The following is a 23,418-nucleotide window of genomic DNA, read 5'->3' on the forward strand; positions in this document are numbered from 1 at the left end:
CAAAATGCAGCTGAAAAGTAGCCCTTTCCCTTTATAAACCTCAAACGTTTTTTAAAATGTAACCTTACAAGTTTAAAACATTAAACAGGACAGAAATCACGCAGTAAACCTATCACTTGCGTATTTCAGCTTGAACCCGACAAGTCATCTGGCCGGAGGATGTCGTGACCGCCCGCTGAACTCCTGAATTTACTCTGTTTTCATACGCCGTCTCCAGTCACCAAGTTCATTTTATTTTTGTCTTCAAATGCGAATTCATAACCGTTTCCATAGGCTATATATGCACTAATTGCGCATCGCTTAAGGCAAATCCACAATCTGGAAGCTCGTCTATAACAAGTTTTCCGGGCGCAAGGAAGACATTAAGGGGATGCATCGCTAAATGTCACGGATGGCAAATCCAGATCGCTCCCACACACGCATTTGGCTTGTCCGCTTGACGCTTTGAAATATCCGCTTTCGGACAATGAGAAAGAAACGCTCCGTGGGCAGCAGCTGCGGCGAAGATTTTTTTTAAGGGATTAAATTGCGTGTGATCCCTCCCATCGTCCCCGTAGATCCTTTCTTTAAACCGAAATGAGCGTGTATGTGTGTGAGTGTGTGTGCGCACGATCGTGTTTGCGAGGCATTGCGTGCGAAGAGCTCGCCCTGTCATTCAGAGGAATCCGCCACCTGAAACACAAGGAAGTAGAGGCGACTCAATTGGGTATAAAACATGAACCACATCTGCCTCTAGAATTGCTAACAGCTAAAAAACATCAATTAGGAGTCGGACAGGGAGTTGTTTTCTCTGGTTATTCTGAATGAATAAGCAGCCGCGTTTATTTCGAATTTATTGCAGCTGTTTTTCGGCTATATTGGAATAAAATATATTTGCAGCTCGGTAAGTCTCTACAGCCCACTTTTATATGCCACAGAAATTGTTTTTAGTTGACATTGATAAAGATGATGTCATTTTAAAGTTATTTGTCTTCTGTATTAAGTTTTAGTAGACGCCTGATGCTGGTTACAGCACTTGTTAACTTGTTTGTGTTATTGTTTTTTTCTGTGTATGCAATATCAGCAACAGAATGCATTTGCATGTATAAGCAGGTAACTTGCATATAATTTTTAAAATATGATTTTGAATTCATTTGCATTCGGGATATTTGCATCAGGATATGTAGTAAATGTCACGTGAATTTCTGTCTTATGTGATGTGGTTCGTAAATATTTTTTGTGTTTAGCACGCTGAAACACTTGGGGTAATTTAACTGTTTTCATGCCTTTTGTAATGTTTTTCTCTCTTTCTTGAAAGAGCACCTGCTACCTTAACGGTCGCTACATCATGATTCCGCCGGGGGACTGCATGTACGCCGGCAGAAAACGGAGAAAGCCCATCCAGAAACAGTTAAGTATCACCCTATTTTCTCTGATACTGTGCTTTACGAGGTCGTCAAATGCATGTTTACCGTGCCTCAAAGCTGGGGGGAGAAACATTTTGGAACTTGCACTCTCATACAACTTAACTTATTAAAGCTGTTAAAACAGTGTTTGGTTATGACTATGAGACGATGTCTGTGTCCATGACCAAGTGACGATGATTTAACTAATAATCAGTGTTTCGTCTTTCCGTCAATATGCGGTAAATTGTAGTGTTTTACCATTTGCAAGACTTGAGCCTATATCTTGTTTGAGTGACAATCTTTTTAAAGAGGCAAATAATATGAAAACTTCCTATAAATTACTTAAATGACAGCACGAGAATATTAAAACGTACAAATATATTTTAGTTAAAAGTGAGTGAGTGAGTGACTACCAGAATTAAAGTGTCACTGACACACATGGGCATACTGATTAATGTGGTTGATGTGGTAGGTATGCAAATTTTCAAAGCACCAAATGCAATAGCTCTTCCTAACTATGTCTCATGGAAATATATTCCTCAATCTGAGGGCCAAGTAGTTATTTTGTTCAGTTTCACAGTTAATAGTTCAAAACAAAAGAAAAGCATGTAAACATACCAAATAGTCCATGAACAAAAGAATTATGGTGAATTGGTTTCATTGGTTTCAACCTGTTAACTTAGTTTATTTTTTTCAAGGCTGGTTTCACGTCTTTAAACTCATGACTGGAAATGCGAAGAGATGAAACGGGATTTTTTTCCAAGCGGTCGCGGCAACTGAAATTTGTCTTTGGGGTGTATTTATAGGCAAGGCTCTTGGGTGCTGTTCTGGTGGCTATCTAGTCTGTGGGAGCAGTTGCCCTCGGGCAACTACAGGAAGTTCAGGTGGTGCCGGCGTAATGGCGGCAGAGGGGCTGCATTCTCGGAGTCGTAAAGCACCTGTTTTTTGTCCCAGGAAATCTGTCCTGCGCTTCACCCCTCTGACAGGGCGATACTGTGCAGCTGCAGGCATCAGAGCATTTGCATGGGCATCCGAGTGAGCATGGTGTGCGACAGTTGCCCGCTTGAATCCGAATCCCTCTAGTGGCATGTGCTTTTTGTGCCTGCTAGCTGCGCCACCGACTAATCGAAAGGCCTTTTATCGAAAGGCCGGCTGCGATGGGGCGGTGAGCCTGCTCTCGCTGAACATACAGGGCACCCGAAACGAGCGCTCAGTACAGGCTGCCGACAAACACAAAGTGAAAACAGAGCCCATGCTTTTTATTATCCGTCAGACTAAATGTAACATGTGTGTTTACTATTAGATTTCTGGACAACCACTTAACTACTCTAACTATGGAGCGAAACAGGGGAAATGTTTATATTACTTAATCGGTGCAATGATATCATCATTGCATTTTTTTTTACAGATTTTGAGGGAAAAGGGGATATGCTGTCTTAATGTGCATTGCACACAGTGGCCTTATTGGCAGTTTCTGCATGTGACCTGTCCAGAATCAGGACTAGACTTCCTGAAACAAGATTATAACTTTTCCAGACACGGATGTGCAGGATTGTTTCAAAAGTCATACACGCTGAATAATGGCATGTCTTGCCCTCGACCTGGACCTGGAACGGGATTATGTTATATTTCTCTTGTGGATGAGATGGATGACAGAGATGAGGTTGTAAGTGTTCCGAGCTTTCGCTGTCACTCTTTCAGGAAACCGGCGGCGGTGAACGAGAAGTCAAACCCGTCAAAACGGCACCGTGACCGGCTGAATGCCGAGCTGGACCGGCTGGCCAGCCTGCTTCCGTTCCCCCCGGACATCATCTCCAAGCTGGACAAGCTTTCGGTACTTCGGCTCAGTGTAAGCTACCTGAGGGTCAAGAGCTTCTTCCAAGGTAAGGCCCCCAAACAAGTTCCTCGCTATCCTAAAAAAAAAACCCAGTAGTTCCTTTTTCACGTGTGAATAAAATAAAGGGCTATTGAAAGTTCTGGAGACAGTAGCAAACCTTTAACTTGTGGCCTCGTTTCTCACAACTTGTTTATTCATTCGGCTCGCGATATATTTCACGCAAACTTAGTGGATGACGGTTACACAATAACCACTGTAGGACATTCGTGTGAAGTTGGGGAGATAAAAATAAATATCTCAGCATCCCCAAACAACTGTGGTTTGGTAATAAGTCATTTTCATGAGTAGAAGTATAAGTGATGAATGAGAGGTACGTTTTTTATCCATGTGGAAATTTAGGGAGAATTCACTAGTCCCACCCTGCTCTCGGGGAGAGACACAGACACACATATCTGCACAGGTGTGAGCACAAGGATCAGCCAGCATCCAGCACTCTGAAACAGTTGGGGTGATATGATTCCTGGAAACAGGCAGAGATCCTTAACCTGCTAAGCTACGCTCCACGCCCAGAAAAAATGTAGTTTGGAAATCATTTCAGAGAGTTGGCACCCCATGTTTAATACAGGAAATGCGTTTTTAGTTATTGTGTTGGTAATTATTCTCCATAGGCTCACAAATGGAAAGTGAGCTCACGGTGGACTCCTGTTCACACAAGTCTGCCCTGGTAGTATTGTTGTGAGGAAAGGATAGGAAGGTTTTAAACACAGTTTTGTTAGGGATGAAAGATTTTTACAGAATGCAGGTTATTTTTCTGATAATGCTTAAACACAGCTACAACAGATGATGGACAACAGTGCTTACATCAGGTATTTGTAGAAATATTTTCACTTAAAAAACTGTGCGCTACTAGTTACTGAAATCTATGTTCCGCCGTCTTCCTGTGTATTATTGTTGTATTGAAATGTGTTATGGGTAATCAAGCTTAAAACACCTCAGTGACATCATACTTCATGGAAAAGTGGTGCAGTCTTGGTTTAAATTGTTTTAAAAGAATGTGAAGAAATATTGGACGAGCTGGCCTTCCTGTTCTCGGCGATTTCTTCACCCGGCTCCCTTGTTGCACCAATTCCAAGTGTTTCGTGAGAAGCCGATGCATGATTTTTGAATTCAGTCGCCTTTCAGACAGCTCTGTAAAACCGAACAATGACACGTGGCTCTTCAAAGGCATCCTGCCTTTTGTTTGCGAAGCTCTCATAACTGGGTTTAATTATAAGGCATCAAAAAATCCACACCCCCCGCTACCAGCTAAATTCCAAAAAGTTTTATCCATCGGGGGAATAAAAAAAAAACTGGGAAAACAGCTTCCTGTTGTATATAAATATACAGTATAAGAGTCGAAATGGTCAATGGTTTAAATAAATTTAAAAATTAAATGCGTTTTCAAAGCACCACCATGTTACGTTCCGTTCTGTGTCCAGAAATTCTGTTTTCAGGGACACTCATTCATTTTTTTTGTGTAAACGTCGAATCTGATTACCCCATGTCCTGGACAGATTGAAGGTTTGCAAACAATGCCAGACATGGCTGAGCAGCATCTTGGAAAAACTCAGTAACCCACATCTTTGCGTTTCCATCCCTAATAAGATTCAGGCGTTACTGGCAATAATAGAAAACATATCTCGATAAAATTAGTATGCAGCCGCAGTGCAGCTTTTTCATTATTGGCTCCTTGTGAAGTGTGATAATTGACACATTGCGGCCCCTCCTTCAAGATCCCCCCCCACCAAAAATATTTTTTGTTACAATTTGTTTCCAGAGTTTTTATTTTCTTTATACCAATCTATATCCCTGACTCACACATTTAGCTGCTTACACATAGCAGTGCAGTAATGAAAGTGTTCATTTATGCAGTTGGACTTATTTTTCTGCTGGCTTATGAGTTTTAAGCAACTTGTTCGAATTACTACAAGGGGGCTCCAGTTCTGGAACTTGCAGGGACTCGAACTCTGGACTCCATGTCTTAAAGCACCACATTACATGTACTGTTTGTGTTTAGGTTGAAAGTAATCTAGGACTGAGACTAGGTTTCCATGACCTGGTTACTAGATATAGTCTTTTTTTCCTTAAAGATATTAAATCTTTTCTGAAAAAGAAACAAGTTTCATTGATATAGAAGCAATGCTGTTTAATTCCACTGGTGCTAATTGATGCTTTTGCCTCTGTTTTCCTTATTCTCGGGTTTCCCTGTTTGCTGCACGGAATGCCTTGGATCATGGATGCTATAGGAGAAGGTGACCATGAGGGTTTAAGGGGTTTCCGTGCTGAGAGACAGCACTGACTTCCCCGGGCTCATGTAGGAGAGACACAAGCTGACATTTAGGATTACCGGGTCAAAAATTCAGGCTCTGATTTCACTGAGGATCAAGATATGTGATAATGCAGCAAACGCATGCGTTACTGACTGCAAGGTTTCATTTTTCTGGGCCGTGTATCGCAGGCAGGGTTAACGCCGTTATACTCACTCTGAGGCATTTGATGTCCACATGTCATTTAGCCTGATCTTTGTTGGTCATCCTTCCATCTCCCATGAGGCCACAGAAACAGGAGGGGGCATTTCTGCATATCGGTGTTGGATTTGTTTAAGCAGTTCAAGACTGTAAATATTTGTTCTTGGTAAGTTTTATGCCCAAGTTGTGGGACAGAAGTTGCCAAACCTAAGTTGACCCATCAGCCTTGAAGGGTTACCTAAGTTGTGCTGCTACTCGTTCACGCTGCTTTCATCATAACCAGCAGTGTCGCCCGTGGTGCGGCGCTGGATTGGTGTGGAGTGGCAGAATTTGGAGGAGTTTGACTCCACAACTGATGGGAACCAAAGTGAACAGGTCTCCAAGGAACTCTGACACCGTGGTCCTATAGGAGCTTGTACCACAACTGTCAGGGCACTGGAACAAGATGCGTCTGCCCAAGGCAGCTTATGAACTTCTCAGAGAGAAATCTGTTTGTCATCAAAGTACAAGTACAGTATACAGTGGGACAAAATAACATTCCTCAAGGGCTATGATGCAACATACATACAAGATGAACTGCACAGATTACTACACAAAGTGCAATAAACTACAACAAGGGTGACAATGCAATAAATACACATGTTACATATATATAAATTATAATTACGAAAGAATCAACGGTGGAAGAGGTGGAAAATCATAGGCGTGGAATCTTAAATGAACATGGAGCATCTAGTATATATGTAACAGTGTGTCTGGATATATGTAAACAAGGGGTGCAGGTGGCCAGTGCAGTTGGGTGGGGGAGGGGGGTTCAGTTTTGTTAGGGTGGGGGTGGGGGGTGTTAAGGCAGGAGATGGGGGGGTGGGCCAGTAGGGTGTTGACGTGGGAGGTGACAGGGCATTAAGGCTGGCAGTGGGGGGGCAGTGCTGTGTTAAGGTGGGAAGTAGGGGGACAGTGCAGTGATAACCTCAGAGGTAGGGACAGCACTGTGTTAGGGTGGGAAGTAGGGGGACAGTGCAGTGATAACCTCAGAGGTAGGGACAGCACTGTGTTAGGGTGGGAGGTAGGAAGCTGATGCTGTGTTAAGGTGGGAAGTAGGGGGACAGTGCAGTGATAACCTCAGAGGTAGGGACAGCACTGTGTTAAGGTGGGAAGTAGGGGGACAGTGCAGTGATAACCTCAGAGGTAGGGACGGCACTGTGTTAGGGTGGGAGGTACTGTAGGAAGCTGATGCTGTGTTAAGGTGGGAAGTAGGGGGACACTGCAGTGATAACCTCAGAGGTAGGGACAGCACTGTGTTAAGGTGGGAAGTAGGGGGACAGTGCAGTGATAACCTCAGAGGTAGGGACGGCACTGTGTTAGGGTGGGAGGTAGGAAGCTGATGCTGTGTTAAGGTGGGAAGTAGGGGGACAGTGCAGTGATAACCTCAGAGGTAGGGACTGCACTGTGTTAGGGTGGGAGGTACTGTAGGAAGCTGATGCTGTGTTAAGGTGGGAAGTAGGGGGACAGTGCAGTGATAACCTCAGAGGTAGGGACAGCACTGTGTTAGGGTGGGAGGTGAGGGGGCGGCAACATATTAGAGTGGGACATGGGGGGGGAAGTAGGGTGTTCAGGTGAGGGGTGGCAGGGTATTAAGGCTGGCAGTGGGGAGGGGGCAGTATTGTGTTAGGGCGGGAGGTGGTGGTGGTGATGTGTTTAGGCAGGATATTTGGGGGGGGGGGTAGCTGGGTTTTGTGGAGCCTGACGGCCTGGGGGGGAGATGAAGTGCTGCTTCACACTTTCTTCTTTAAAGATCCAGATCCAGTATACTGTCATTAGACAACATTTAGCCGCCGTTAATGTAAGAAAACTTGCCATAAACACTGTAGATACTTGGAAGTGGAACTGATTATTTTGAGAAAAATCGTAGCTAAGCAGCAGCCTCTGTGGAAGGAAGGTGTGCCACACACTAACCGGTATTTCACTATGAGCAGTGGCTGATATGTAGACTTGCAGTTCCACTGATGGCCACAGTACCGAAGGGGGAGCTGTCTGGTAGCTTTTAACGAAACGGACGTCTAACTTCCAGGACTGGCCGTCGTCTTGTTGATATTGATCCTAGGATGTTCGTTAAGCGCTGGATGTCTTCTTCCAACAAATGTGTAATTATGCTGTATGTTTATCTTGCTGTCACGGTGTCTATTGTAATTGGTCAATTCTTTAAATATTTATGTTGCGGATGAGCTGCCTTCCCTCCTTTTGTGTTTCTGCTCCAGCTGTCACTGAAACCGAAGAATCAGTTTATTCATGTCCGTATAACTCGCCTGAAATGAAATAAAAGGATTTTTTCCCCATGTGAAATCAACCTGTAGAATTAATCAATCTGTAGTAGAGTAACCCTTCTTTGCAGGTTTTTAGTTTTAAAGTTTCAAAATCAGTAGAGTCAGTAATATTTATTACTTTTTAACCTGTTCTGTGTAGTAGAATTGAAGTTTTAGCTTCTCCTATCCTATGAAATTTATCTTGAGAGCAACGTGGCTTCATACTTTTATTTGCAGTCAGTTCCAGACGTGTCGTTCCAATAACATCTTAGTTATCTCTACTTTACACCACTAACACTGACATCATATAGCCGTATAAAGCAAATATTGGCACTTTCAATTACTTATCAAGATAGTCATACAAAATGGGATACCATAATCCCAGAATAGACAAAGAAAATTGTTATGTATGGACAGTTTGTTATATCTAAGCGTAGCATATTATTAAGCGTTTTCTTATGTAGCTATTAATTTATTTATGTTCCAAGAAGCTTTATTTATTATCGCGATTGTTTTGCTACATATAAGCAATAAAGCCGTATTAAATGTTCATATATTTGCCTGTTTTTTTTTTTTTAAATCGTGAACAAGCTGTGTTTGTTTTAAATTAGCCGAACACTGGATACATGTGACCTCGGGAATTCTAGCCAGATGGAAACATATGTACGTGAAACATGTTGAGAAATCGTACTAATGTGTTGGTACTGTTCCTCATATATCTTACGTTTGGGAAGCTAATACTTTGGCTTAGTGGGTAGCACAGTTGCATCACGCTGTTTCTCTGCCCAAAATGTAGGCTTGGTGCTGACTGATGGAGCATGTTGTCCACTGGCTGTTTGCTAGCTTTTGAACATCATATATTTTGGTGCTGGGATCCGGTACTAGCTCTGTACTCAGATTCGGCTTGACCACTGCAAGCCAGGGCCTCTCTGCTTCATCTCTGCAATGGCATGATGGAGTGTGTCCCAGTCTGCTTCTCTGAGACCTACCAGGAGCTGGGAGGGATCAAGAAAAATGGGCTGTCTAGGAAGGAGTAGAAATATGGACTTCCTGGAGGTCCCAGAGGACCAGATTGGGAAACACTGGTATGATAGATTTTCATACTGCATATTTGTGCATATGTGTATATGTGTTGTTTGTTTGTGGTAGTTTGAGTCTAAAGGTACTATGTTACCAGCTGGCCTCATATTAAGGTTCACCCCTGGTTCATATGTAATATAATTTCATAAAGTATATTATTTCCCCTCTAAAATACACATTTCCTCTGGGTACCCTGCTGAAAAAAGCAGTTTGACCAGCTTAAGCTAGTTGCCCAGCTTAAGGTATGTTTTCGCCTGATGGTTTGATGGTCATACAGTACCAGCTTATAATTGTCATTCTAGCTGGTTTAACTGTGACCCACCCAGCTAAACCATCAAAGAACACCAAGAGCCGGGAAATGACCAATTAAGACCATCTTAGATCAGCTAAAACCAGCTACCAGCATAGGCTGGGTTTTAGCTGTTACTCTCAGCAGGGTATTGTACCAGTCTTTAAACACCTTTTACTATTTTGACATTTATGCAGCTAAATATTTACTGAAATGAAGGAGATGAGGTCAGACACAATCAGATTAACGGAAATAACCATTAATTCCCTTCCGTAACCAATAATTACAATGAAATATAATGAGAATATTCTCCAGTTACTTGAGAGGAGAGCTATTTATTTTCCTTGAGGAGTTATTGCCGACTCTCCTGGTTTTTCGCTGAGTCTGGGGGCTGACCCGTCTCTGGCGAAGTGATGTAACCGATTGTTTTGACTTGGGTCTGTCACCGCCGCTGTTCTGCTGTCCACGCTTCCTGCCCCCTGCCGCCGCTCTGGCTTCCTCCTCGCCGCGACGGGCTGTGTCGGGGTAATGTGTGTGCCGGGGACTATCGGCCACACTCAGGTCCTGTCACGTCCCAACTGCTTTAAGCTAATGCGACGGGGGCCTGATCTGGAGCTGTTTATCAGCTAAGCAGTGGCCTCTCACCCTCTCTGCTTTCAGCTCTTTGAGAAGCAGCATGGCGTTCGAACATCTGAGTGCAGTCATGACACCCTACCCTACAGTAGAATGTTAATGTACACCTCAGTTGTGTTTTTTATATTTTGTTTTCCTGGTACAATTGCACAAATCTCTAATATTCTGCCCTTTTCTTGGATCTTTGAGATGCAAGAGAACCTTGGGTTTGTATACGGGCCATGAATTTGATGCATGCGTTTGTTCTTCTTCATTTCCCACAATGCAGTTCTCCACAGGGAGTGGGAGGTGCTTTCACATGAAAGGGATGTGTGGAATAAGCTCCTTTATTTTATTGCCGCATGTGTTTAGGGTGAAATAAGTGGGCGGACATAGTTTTGCCCCCCAGGGTGGTCTCTGAGTCAGAGGTACTGATGAGAGATATTGTAAGACAAACTTAAACCAAGCTTTTTTTCCCTCACTAAAACATCCTTTTTGGTGCATTGTATGCATTGCATCTTTAATTTCATTCAAGGATCCCAGTGGCAATTGATCAGGAGTAGAAGCAGCATGTTATAAATCAGAATACTTCAAAGTTTGCCGCCTTTTTTCCTGCAAATATCGCATTTCATGCTTGCCTGGTCCTCTGCCGCATTTCCCATTGATTAAATCCTGCTGGCGCAGTGGGAATGCAGCGATGCCCCGTGTTTTTATGGATGAGTGGATGGAGGCTGTTGTTTCATTTGGCGCATGAAAATGCTGCCGGGGGGGGGTTGTGCTGCGAAGAGGCTGAGGCGCATCGCGTGTGTATGCACTTTTTGACAAGAACACACACTTTTCTTGTAGGAGGACTAAAGATTTCTGAAAGTGTGTTATGGTTTCTAAAAGGATGCTGAAGTCAAACCGACGGGGAACCCCCCAAACGTGGATAAAGAAATATTAGTGCACCGACAGTCCACAGCCAATGAGGAGCACCGAAAACCTGGTTCAGGTGTGCTGGGAGCTGGGAGACTGCAGAAGTTTGTCTGGGGATCCCTGAGGACTGGTTTAGAGGTAGGAAGTAATGCTTAGTTGTAAGTGTCAATCTATGCTCTAAATATGGATTTTGAATGAGGGAAGACTCATATGGATTTTGAATGAAGGAAGACTCATATGGATTTTGAATGAGGGAAGACTCATATGGATTTTGAATGAGGGAAGACTCATATGGATTTTAAATGAGGGAAGACTCAGCAGCAGGAAGTCAAATATGCTACCCTGCACTATAATTTGAATGAGGGAAGACTCATATGGATTTTGAATGAAGGAAGACTCATATGGATTTTGAATGAGGGAAGACTCATATGGATTTTGAATGAGGGAAGACTCATATGGATTTTGAATGAGGGAAGACTCAGCAGCAGGAAGTCAAGGCCGCTCAGCCTCATCAGTGACTTGTCATACAGGCAGCTTGAGGTTTCATAGCCCATAAGGCTGTTTCTCTGCGGGAATTTTATCAGCATTACCCAGGGCCAGCAAAGGCGTCAATGTTGAGAATTGCTGCTAAAGTTGGCCGATAGGAAGCCTTTGTGATGTGAGTGGTATAGTGCAGGGTAGCATATTTGTTTAGCTAACACTTAGCTAACAGTGAAGAACTAAAACAAATAAATCTCACTCAGTTCGCAATGACTAGTTTTATTGCCTGACTGAACAAGATTGAACAAGACACAAACACAAACCACCCTGAACTGGATTGTTCCTCCCAATCTGCCAGGCTTTCTGCCCGATGGTCTGGACTGAACTCCACTGGAAAATGGTTATGGAGTCGGGGAGGTTCTAGAATGAGGTGTCCTGAAAGAGATGGTCAGTGTAGCCCAAGAACCAGATGAGAGAACCAAAAGTCTAAGAACTGACATAAGATAGACCAGGCAGGAGCAAAGACTGGGCACCAAGCAAGCTGCCTACTCTGTACATAATGAGCCTAGAATCACGTAGGCTTGTACTGTCAGAGTAAGAGATTATATAATGTAGCACAATATGGAAGACATCTTTTTGAAGTGGTTATCAGAGGTTCTGAAACGGCAGAAGCTCAGCAGCAGACGTCTAGCCGTTGCAGGAAGTGTTTATCTGTGGTATTCCTGTGGACTGGCATACAAATACTACCTGTTCAGCAGCGGCACCATCAGCCAAAGAGAAGTACCATGAATTGAGGTCATCCTAATTCAACCTGCTTCTCTGCAAGACCACCCCCCCCCCCACCAAAACCCGTAAACGCTTGGAATGCCCTGGTCTGCTTACGCCATATTTTATATCTTGTCATCAAAAAGAAAGTGAAAGATAAAATAAAAACAACAGCACATGAATCAGGAACTAGCAGGCCTAAAGATAAAAGAAAATGGTAAATTTAATTTTTGGGAACATTTTCATTAGGTTGCTTTTGATTCTTTTGAGTGTTATTACATCCGGAGGTGCAGCTAGACATTTTAGGCCCCCTGACAGCATGTCACATTGGGCCCCCAATCCAGACAAATCCAATTATGTCCCATTTTTTTAGGGCCCTTGTCACTAAAGCAACTCTAGGCTTTTCTCCCAGAGGGTGTAAGATGAGTGAGCTCAACCAGTAATTCATCCAGATAAATAAAAAAATGTATATTTCAGATGTCTTGAACCCATCTCCTCTGCAGTCTTATTGGTTATCGCCTTGAACCAATCGTTTTCCCTTCTGTCCTCGAAACATTTGTGTGTAAGTAAAACCGCGATGCATGGATAGATCGCTTTAGTTGAGCCTTGTGTAAAAGATGCAGCGTTCTGATTCTAAAACCTTGGACATGAAAAACAGCTGTAGCGGCGAAATGGGTGAAGAATTTCACTTCATCTTACGTTATTTGTTGGTGTCCTACATTTACGCTGTTTACTTTTCATCCCAACAAAACTTATCAATGCATTTGACTGATGCCATCACTATTTCTTACATGGTTGTGTGGCTCCATGGAAGGTGCCCTAAAGCTGACCCCCAGGATAGGGCCTGATGTGGGCAGGGGCATAATTAAACATTCAGGGCCCCTGGACAAAATGTCATCTCCCCCCCCCCCCCCCAATTTAACGTATAATTTTACACATTAAAGGACCCTGTCAAGTGCTGGGCCCTTGAATCTGCCAGGGTATCCATACCTTTCTGACAGCCATGATTTCATATCTGCTGTTTCATACATCTGAAAATCCAGTATTCCATCATTATACTCAAGGAAATAAATGCATGCTTGTAATATGTTTTCTTTTTATTTTTCTTGGCTTATTCGAGAGATAAAATCCTGTGTGGAAATGAAAGTGTTTTTTGTGACATGAGGAATTCCCTTTAATCTCCAAAATCATAACATAATCAGAAATTGCTTCTCAGAAAGGCTTATTCAGCCTGGATGGTTCACCTCATGACCTCTGGTGCATTTTCCTGACAAGTTTCCCTTGGAAATTGAGCACGGGCTGCCATAAGAAAATCGTCTGATCTGTATCTGATGCAGACACGGTATTTGCACGTGATAAGGCCGCAGAGAGCATTCTCCCTTTCAACCCAGGGAGAGGAACGTCACAGATCTGAGCTGCCCCTGTCCATGAGGATTAGTGAAAGGTAAGGAGTGCTGGCGAAGCAGTTTGTCTGGTGGGGGTGGATGTCATTGTGCGACTTTAGGAACAAGCTAGCAGCAAAAACGAAAATGATGAGATCAATGTTCTTGCAAAAACAAATGAAGATCAGCAAGTGAAGATAAGCAAGTGAAGATAAGTGATTTTATCTATCTGGGTAGGTTTCGTACAGGTTGCATAAAATAAACAATAATAAGTATTAGACAAATATTTCCTGCAGTCTGTATATACCCCAAATGCTTAGTTTTTCTTTGCTTAGTTACTAAAAGTAGGAAATTTGGACACGGGCAAAATCTCAGCTGTACAATCACAGGGTGTAGCGGGACCGAGGAGCCATTCTGGGCCCTGGTTCATACCCAGTCCGAAACAAAAGGTCTCAACTAACAACCTGTCATCGTTCCATCTGAAAGTGCCGTTTGCTGTTTTATTTCCTGGTAAACCGCCAGAGAACTGTGGCACTTTCAGTTTTGTGTCGCGCCGTACACTTCACCTCCTGCAGGATGGTACCTAGTCATCTGCTTCCGCCACGACGTCTGTTGTTTCTTTGAACATTTTTTTTTTTGGTTTGACATTTGCCCTAGTGGCCAATCAGCCTCTCCACATGCGGCATTCTGTCAGTATTCAGTCCAATTCAGGTAATACAGATGCTCCCTGATATTTTGACTTTACGATGGGTAAATGTTTTTCACTTTCAGTACATTATTCAGGTAGGCTAGGCTAAGCTATGATGTTTGTTAGGTTAGGTGTACTGTATTAAAATGCATTGTCGCCTTACCGGCGGAGAGGCTGTGCTTCTTTAGGTCCCAAACCAGCTGCCCCTGGTACTTAATAAGTCCAGCAGCAAGAACAGCATGCAGCCAGGCGGTTGCCCAACCCCAGGGCTGGCATGCTAGCAGAATGCAGGGCCTAAATCAATGTGTTAACAGAGCTAGAGTTTGAGCGCATCCGATAATACTAATCTCTGGTAGAGTTCCAGATTTCTTTCCTGACCCGTAACATTTAACATAACACTCGTCTGAATAAAGTTAGCAGCCTTTTTTCTTGGGAGACTTGGTATTTATTGGTGGCAGTGAGGGGCCGCTGCTTGATGTATGGCTTACGGTCATGTTGGCAGAATCGCTGACCTCTTGTTTGGGGAGCATTAGCTGGCTTTCGAAGCCGGGAAGAGAAGCAGACAGCTGGAAGGATCAGCACGAGGATTAATGTCAGTTTTCAGCTGCTGAGGTGTTGTCGAAAAATTTACACATTCTGTAGAAATAATGCTTTGCGTCTGCTCAAGATTGATCATGTAGAAACAAGTAAAACGAAAGCACTTAATTATTTCACAGACGTGGGCATCAGCTAAAACAACACAGCAGTTCTTTTAGAGGTATTAAAAAATGGTAAGTTCTCCTTGATATGGGGAATCCGTGTAAGGAACCTTTTTGACGGCAGTGTTTACAGAACTGCTGCCGCGATAAGAAGGGAGACCCGAGATGTGCCAGAAGAGCGACGTGCTACCAGCCATTCTGTCATCGCGTTCGCCCCGCATGACGATAGCCCTGGCAGGTGTGGGCCCCGTTATTACTACTATTATTTATTTATATTTTTATGGTCATGCAAACGGGCATGACGATCTGTATTTTCTGTCAACATTCATGAAATAGGAATATTTTGTGGGGGGGGGGGCAAAAAAAATGAAAGCAGTGAGAGTGATCATGGCAAGCCTATTGTTTCACACACATAAGAGAGTAATTGCCTCAAATGCGAAGTGGCATAGGACAATTATGGGTGATTTGCTAAAGGCTGTTTGTGTGACAAGTCCTTGGCAGGTTCCGTTAGCCCAAAGGCATGGGTATGTCTTAAATGTTCTATTGTAAATATTGCCACTGTGACCCTAATGCTGCAAGATTTGGGGGCTGATTTCTATAAGGTCACAATAATGGCACGTCATTCAGTTCAGGCTTGATGACCAGGAATGCTGTTGTAGCTGTAAGAGTTAAGAAGCAGCAATTAAATTTCAAATCCACATATCTTTCTTTATTCCCCAATTTCAAACAATGAGAGTTTTTTATTTTACTTTTTAAAATTTTCCTTTTGTTAGCTTTTATGTCTGTCGTAACCCCGAAACCAGTGGGGGGAAAAATCTGCATCGTTGTAGCACTTTGTATAGGTTTTATGGTAGTGTTTGGCATAGGTTTTGTGTATTGTAGGTTTTGTGTAGTATAATGCATACTTACATTTCTAGTCCAAAGTTGAGGGGAAGGTTGAGGTCCTGTGGTAAGTGAAGTGCCTTTTCCAGTTTACTGGGTCAAATATGGAATATGTGTATTCAGTAAAAGCAGGCGTAATTAAGAGATTAGCGATAAACTGTGAAGACACTGGAGATGCCTGTATGTTGTCTCGGTGATTATCCCGACGCAGACTCTACTCGGCCCTGCAGCGTATCAATAGCTCGCACTTTATTGGATGTTATTAATCTCCACAGTGTCTAAACCTTGGTCAGTAGGAGGCATTGATGGGGGGTGTGGTCCGTGTGTTTCTCATCTGCGTGGTTCAGGCCACTCCCTGCTAGTATCAACGAAATTATGGCTCCAAATTGCAGCTTTTACTTTTGGGGATTTGCGATCCCGGCAATGACCTTTGCAGACACAAAAACAAAGGCGTGCATTTGAGTGGAATGAAACCACAGACATTCACATGAATGTCCCATGCAGTCAATGAGTCAGTGTGCCGGCCTGCAAGAAAAAGACAAACTAAAATCAAGTCAAATCAAATCAAATACCCTGTAACAATCTTAGAAATGATAGATAGATAGATTCTGTCTATTACTATCTATCTATCTATCTATCTATCTATCTAGCTAACCTATCTATCTATCTATCTATCTAGCTTATCTATCTATCTATCTATCGATCCATTCCCAGTTAATACAGTAACTATTGGTTGATAAGAAACCATTGGAATGTGATTCCTTCATTTATTTCAACACTGTTTTTTAGGACTATTACTTGATAGTCAATAGTTCTGACCTGCTGGGAAATTCGCTTATTGTATCATACAGGAAGACAAACGCCATCGACATGGTGCATGAATTGAATGATTAGCAGAGTGAATGGGCTGTTGCTGTGCCTGAAGAGGCAGACGCGAGATGGTGATTCCTTCATTTATTCTAGAAGGGTACCTTCTGTATGGTTGGCAGCAATCAATACTGAGCTGATAGCATTTTAGTAATGATAATAAAACTGAGAAAATATGCTGGGGAAGCAAAACCTTATGTGGAAATATAAACAATGGTATTAATTTAAACGGGGATGTTGAGACTCCCTGACGTGTGATACAGGCCTCATACCTGTAGCTGTTTTTGGTTAGTGAGGCTCAATGAGCATTTTTTTCCAAGTTTAGGCTTTTAGTTCTCCTTCTTTTATATTTATTTCCATGTAATTTCCATCTACGTATCTCCCTAGACTGACCCCTGGTTATGGAGGAGGTCTGATTATTGTCTGGATGTGAATGCTTCAGTTGTTCCTCAAATAGGTTTAGCAGCTTTTTTTCTTCTTTTTTTAAATCTGCATAACATGGAAGCTTCGAGCGAGCGAGAAATTTAATGCCGAGCTCTGTTTACATGCCCAAAGTATCATGTTTAAATAGGACGTCAGTGGGGCCCTGAATAGGACTCGTGTGTTTGGCATCTGCTAGTGCTTCTCTGGCAGATCATTCTGGAGCTCGCGTGCCGAGCGACCAGATTCCATTTTCCCTGCTAATGCTGGAGTGTTTGATTTTATCACATGACATGCTTTAAATATGCAGCGTTCCAATAAGCATCAGGCAGATTTCTTTAATGAACTGCACAGCCTATGCGACTTCCGTTTCAGAAAATATGGTCTTTAAACGGGGGGGGGGGGGGGCGGTTGCTGCTGTTTTTCTGCTTTCTTCCATTAGTAGAATGCTTTCTTCTTCTGCTTTCTTAGACAGTAATGTCTTTAGTGCAATTAGTAATAAAATGTAGAAGACAGGTCATGCTGTGACAATGTCATCTGTGATAAAGTCCTTCCTCGGATGTGGCCTTTTTCATGAAAAACCCCAGCTCCAGACCACATACAGACACACACACTCACACGCACATGTCACACACATACACGTTTTCTTATATATGGTAATTACAGTATCAATTAATCTATGAACTTTCACAACAGCTGAAGCGTAAGGGTATAATGACACTATTCTAAAATCATAGGCTCGTTTGGTACAAATTCATCTCTATTTCTGGGGAAAAAAAATAACATGTCTGTTGTTTCATCCTGATCTGAAAGAAAACATTCATGGAGACTCTGCTTTTCTCTATGGACAATTGGATCCACAAGATACTGATATGTTTGCATGCAATATTGTGAAAACTCTGAGAAAATGACCCCAGCGTGTCATAAGGGAATTTAGCAGCAAGATCCATCCTGTCACACCTCATGCTGATGACTGTATTGTTCACTCTGAATGTTAGGCAAAAAAGCAGCATCTTTCTTTTATTAAAACCTTAGAGTAATCATTTATGGCTACTCTGTTGTCAAGCATGCTTACAACGGATGGAATTAACATCTTCGTGCCCAGTGGTGACTTACAGATAGGCAGACTTTTAATTTTGATGACTAACAGTAACTCTTCTACTGGTTGTAGTAGTTTCAAATTTACTTGCAGAGTCCTCAGCTAGATGTTAAGTGTTTTGGAGCAACCAACGTAAATGGCAGAAGGATGATTTAAAAAAAAAAAATTATTTGAATCGAAGAATTGAATGTCAATGCCACTGAACCTCGCCACTGTTTTCATTCGATAGCCCATCCGCTGAACAGAGCCATGGGTAATTGAACTTCTTTTTGTTTACGTGTGCAACCAATCATTTGCATGTAAGTAACCACAGCTTAGTTACAGACAGTCAGTATCTGTGGAGGCCATGGGCCTGTTTCACGAAGCAGGATTACTTGCTTAGCCAGATAACTTGCCAGATTTAAGGTAGTCTGGGCTAAATAGACCTTATTTTCATCAGCTTACATTTAGCTCAGACTACCTTAAATCTGGCAAGTTATCTGGCTAAGCAAGTAATCCTGCTTTGTGAAACAGGTCCCAGGCCCAGACAACAAGAATAGTAAACACCCTGAATAAACACCGACGCGAAATCGAACTGTTGACGTTATTATTAACCAGTATTTGCAATGTAAACTCTTGCTGAAGACACACAAGTCTAATGGATTATCTTTTTGCAAAGTAAACAGACATTTCTTTCTTAATATCGAGCAGTTACCAGGAGCTCAAATCTCTTAAAATGTATTTTCTTCACTGCCTAAGCACGGTATTAAGTATTTTGACGGCAATCTGCAGTGTAGCCATTGCAGTTTTGAAAGTGGAGGGATTCTATGGGACAGAATAAGACCATTTTACCTTTAATCTTGAGGTGCATAAGCTCCCTCCTTCCTACGTGCCCCCCCCCCCCCCCCATTTCCGCCCCTATTCCCTGCTTCTGATGTTCAAATAGGAGGGAGGCCAAACGGTTCATCCAAGTGACTATGGGCGATCCAAATGACTATGCCGAGGATATCTACCACTGTACACTGTGTACCTTCCTACAAAGTGCTTTATGCAACACATGAAACTTAATCTAATGCTTCATAGGGCTCCACTGAGATTTGCCCCCTAAGCTGTTCGACATAAAAATATACAACATTTTGACATCTGGAAATTTGAGCTTATAATTATCATGGACTACTATTCTCTTGTAATATTTTAAGTATTACTTCTTATTACTGTATATGCATTTAGAAGATTTAGTTTTTGTAATGTCAATATGTCATTCATGTAATATTACTGGAAATTGAAGGAAATTTAGGACAAATTGTTCTTAATATTGAAGGATCTCTTCCCCTTATTTCCTGTGTTTGGCTGGCTGGTCCTCAAATCCTACCCTTTGCATCTTTAAACTCTCACTTGCATTTGCAGTCTTACACTCCACTAATTCTTATTTTTGGCTTCATCTGGCCGCTATTTCATAGAAAGATCATCATTCTGTACCACAAAATTTAAACAGGATATGGCGCATAGGCCAAGACACACAGACCGTCCTGTGGATAAGTTTAGGATATACTTAGCTTCCCTAATTCATAATTACCTTAAACTGGGAGATTAATTGTGAATTACATTAAAATGCATTAATTGTGAATTACATTAAAGTTCAATACTCTCACTGATGTTTATATTTTATTATCAACCTATCAATAACCTCTGATTCATATCAGAATGCAAGAAGTATTTTCGCTTAAAATAAATAATTATCTTAATACTAAAGCTGGGCTCACGTCAAATCATAATCATATGCAGTGGAATGCCAGTTAGCGTAGCACCGAGCCAGCATACACTGCGATAGGTGGTTTAAATTATGAAATGTTTTATATTAGTGATGTTTCACATGCTTTCTGACAGGGCTTCAGATGTTCCAAAAGCCACCCAATGTCTCTACCATGCGGCACAACTCCGGCATAATCACTGGGGAAAGTGATTCATGAATCCTGTCACCCTCTGGGTCACGGCGCCAGAAGCAGTTTCCATGTTTATTTTCTGGTTTGCATGGGAATAAAATTTTTAAAAAAAACCATGTTGACTAATGGAGAACACACGTCTTTCCGGGTCTTCTCGAAGCTCTTCACCTTTGTCAGTAGCAGTCCAGTCAGAACAATGAAGAGTATGGCACAGTTGAGATCAGTGTGTTTGCGACACCACTTCTTTGTCTTGGAGGTCATGTGTGTCGCTCTTGCCTGAGAGATTTGGGATGATTATGCTCTCCGCATGAATCTTCAGTAGCCTTTTAGAGTCAAATAAAGTGAAGAAACCTTTTAAGGTAATATAAGACACTTCAAAGTCTTTTTTAAAATATTATTTTTGGTTTTATTTTTGTTTAACTTGAACAATTTGGGCTTGGTGTGGAGATATCGAGCTTGCCAGTAATAAGCAACCGGATTCAGCAAAGATGCAGATTGACATTTTAAAGCAGCCAGAACAGCATGTGGCAAAACCATTGAATTACAGTGTTTCTGAAAGCTGGGGAAATTAGCACACTAAGAGCAAACATTAGCCATCCCGTAGGCCTTTAAAGTTCCATTCGACGTTTTGATTCAATTAAGCGGTTTAATTCGACCACATGTGACAAATCTAGTCGGCCTCTGACACGCAAAGGGCTCGGAACTGGCACCAGAGTTCCAGCCCCCACTCTGGTACCCGGTTCGTTTCCTGTTGCCAGTGGTCATGATGGAACATTGCTTTGGGGACACACAGCAGAGACGGAACGTGGGGGTGAATTCTAGAATGAGAGCAGCCTAGGGGGTGGGCAGGGTCAGGAACATCATGTATCATTTCCAAAGCTGACCCAGCAAGGAGAAGCGAGCCAGGCCATGAAGCCCTGCTGCAGGTGCGAATGTGCTGGCATTTCCTTTGATACTCATTGCCTGCAACACTTCACCCTTGACCCATAAGCAATGCCACGTCTGAAGTGTTATGTGTGTGGTGGCCCACTAGCTGCCTTGAGGGTTTTTTCTTTATCGAATCTGAGCCTGCTTGCATCGCCGTGTACCCCCCCATCTCCGTCTGACTTCAGACCAGCAACACTGCGTCCCATTTGCAAGATCTGCAAGGCTTGCTTGAAAAGCGGTTAGATCTTCTCTTTTAAGCTCTCCGTCAGCGTCTAACCCATAAGCGACGTCGTGTTTGTTGGTGTCCATGCAAATATATTATAACACAATGAGCCATCTAAATCTACATAATACCTCTGTTATCCTCCGCTTTAAAATCTCACTCATCTTCCGTCTTGAGACTATTTTTTTTTTACTTGCAAGCCAAGATTAATGCTAATTTTTAAAAAAGTAATAAAGTTATAGAGGGGAAGCAGAATTCCTATCTTAGAACAGGTAGAGTTTAGCTGCCAGACTGCTCTCTTGTCCATAAGAAGGGGGGGAAAAAAAGAAGCGCTGTCCCTTTAAGAAGCTCTCGTGTAGTAGTGGTGTAGTAAAGCTCACCAGGCTGGGGATTGCGTGACTGCAGCAGACTGGGCCCTGACCTCAGAAAAGTGGTTATGAAAACGATCTGTCGATCAGAGGAGCTCAGGAGACCAGCCCTGCAGAAGTGAGCTGACTCTACACAGCTCTGTCCCACAAAGAGGAAATTTCTGCTGTGCTCAGTGCAGTCACACACACGCACGCACATACACACACACACACACACACACACACACACACTAGACGGGAGGCAGCCAGAGGATTGCAGTGGGAGATTTTGAAAACAAACCCTCTTGTACCATAAGTTTAACAGCATCTGGCCACTGCAGTAACCGAAATAAAGGAAAATATCAAAAGAAGAGTAGGCTAATAATAATATAGACGGCAAAAACACGGGATTCTATGGGACGGTGCCGTCCCTGTCTGCGTGGCCTGCGGAGGCGGCTGGCTTCCGGAACGCTGTGTGCCCCACTTGTTGCGGCTGCTTTATTTCAGTGGCCTGAGGGCGTGAACCTGAGGAGTCACACTTGAATAAAACAGGCTGGCATCAGGGCAAGCTGCCCCTGGGGCCGTCACCGTAGCAGCACTGCAGGCTAAAAGGCCTTGCCTGTGTTGGCAGTAAGTAAGTGACAGCAAACAGCCCCCCCCCACACACACACACACATACACACACATACTCACACACGCCTACACACGGGGCGCAAATTACACTTTTTTAAAAATACATAACCTACCTACCAGAGAAGGTAATATAGGTAAAGATTTTATTTCTCTAAAGAGATACTAAATATGAGCATTATCTTCTGTACTCCTTTTAACCTGATACAGAGGGGAGAGATGGGGGGGGGTGATTTCCCATAGTTGTGCTCTGCTCTGAATGACAATAACATTTACAGTTTGTCTTCCAAAAACAACATGCTCCTTCCCTAGGGGTTCTGTGCTGACCACCACAGACCCCCCCCCCCCACACACAAACTTTAATGTCCCCCACATCCATGGGCAGGTCTGCGTTACATGTGCATCTTCATCAAAGGTCATTCATTGTATATTGGCAGTCGTGGATTTCTCTGAAAATGACTAAAACAGTTGCCATTCAGCCTTGTTAGGAATACTATTTTTAACTTGATTTACATGATTTTAGAGTAATGGAGAAGTACACAGCGTCACATTGAACTAATTAGACTATTTAGGTGAGGATAATGCGCAGGAATGATAACAAGCAAGCACAGATGACTTGTAATTTTGATTTGACGTCTTTTTTAAACTGTACAGACCTAAGCTAGTTCATATGACCACAAGTGTTATATTTTCAAGGCTTAACATTCTATTCCAAATCAATTTATTGTTGCCTCATAGATTAATCTCACTATAAAAAAATCCTATCAGTACTAATACTAGAATAATTATAAGTATTGTTTTAATGTGTTTAGTTTTATTGCCTTGGGTATTACATTATAATGTTTAATTATATGAAGTATATTATTTTACTATGTACAGTATCTATAGCCTGTATTAAAGGTCTCAGACATTAAGGTTTCTTGGTGGAACGTTATATGATAATTGTTATAATTTCTCCTATAATGGAAATAGCTTCCCGATATTCGACATTCTTGCGTAAATTTACATACCGCTGTGGCGGCTGGAGGTGCGACGCCATCGTGTTCTCCACTCTGCCAGCCAGACTTAAGGTTTGTTCCTATTACCAACCGTGCCGTTATTGAAAATATACACAAAAAAACGCCATTTATGGCTAATGTATTCCGATGTATTTAAATAAT

General features: G+C 42.5%; 1 protein-coding gene across 3 annotated transcripts in view; it reads left to right on the forward strand.

Moving 5' to 3' along the window:
* The first annotated feature begins 224 nt into the window (after window positions 1–224).
* The window catches only part of LOC111854986 (aryl hydrocarbon receptor repressor-like), a 64,067-nt gene continuing 40,873 nt past the window's right edge, over window positions 225–23,418 (forward strand). The window contains exons 1-4 of one of the 3 annotated variants that reach the window (XM_023833534.2): window positions 225–706; window positions 842–883; window positions 1,298–1,389; window positions 3,087–3,268. In XM_023833534.2, coding sequence (XP_023689302.2) covers window positions 1,328–1,389; window positions 3,087–3,268 — 244 coding nt within the window. In that variant the 5' untranslated portion in view covers window positions 225–706; window positions 842–883; window positions 1,298–1,327. Of the gene's footprint in view, window positions 884–951; window positions 1,093–1,297; window positions 1,390–3,086; window positions 3,269–23,418 lie in introns of those variants that run through there. The other 2 variants (XM_023833533.2, XM_023833532.2) reach the window with 2 other exon arrangements.

This window comes from Paramormyrops kingsleyae, chromosome 15, assembly GCF_048594095.1.
Source record: "Paramormyrops kingsleyae isolate MSU_618 chromosome 15, PKINGS_0.4, whole genome shotgun sequence".
Taxonomy (NCBI): Eukaryota; Metazoa; Chordata; class Actinopteri; order Osteoglossiformes; family Mormyridae; genus Paramormyrops; species Paramormyrops kingsleyae.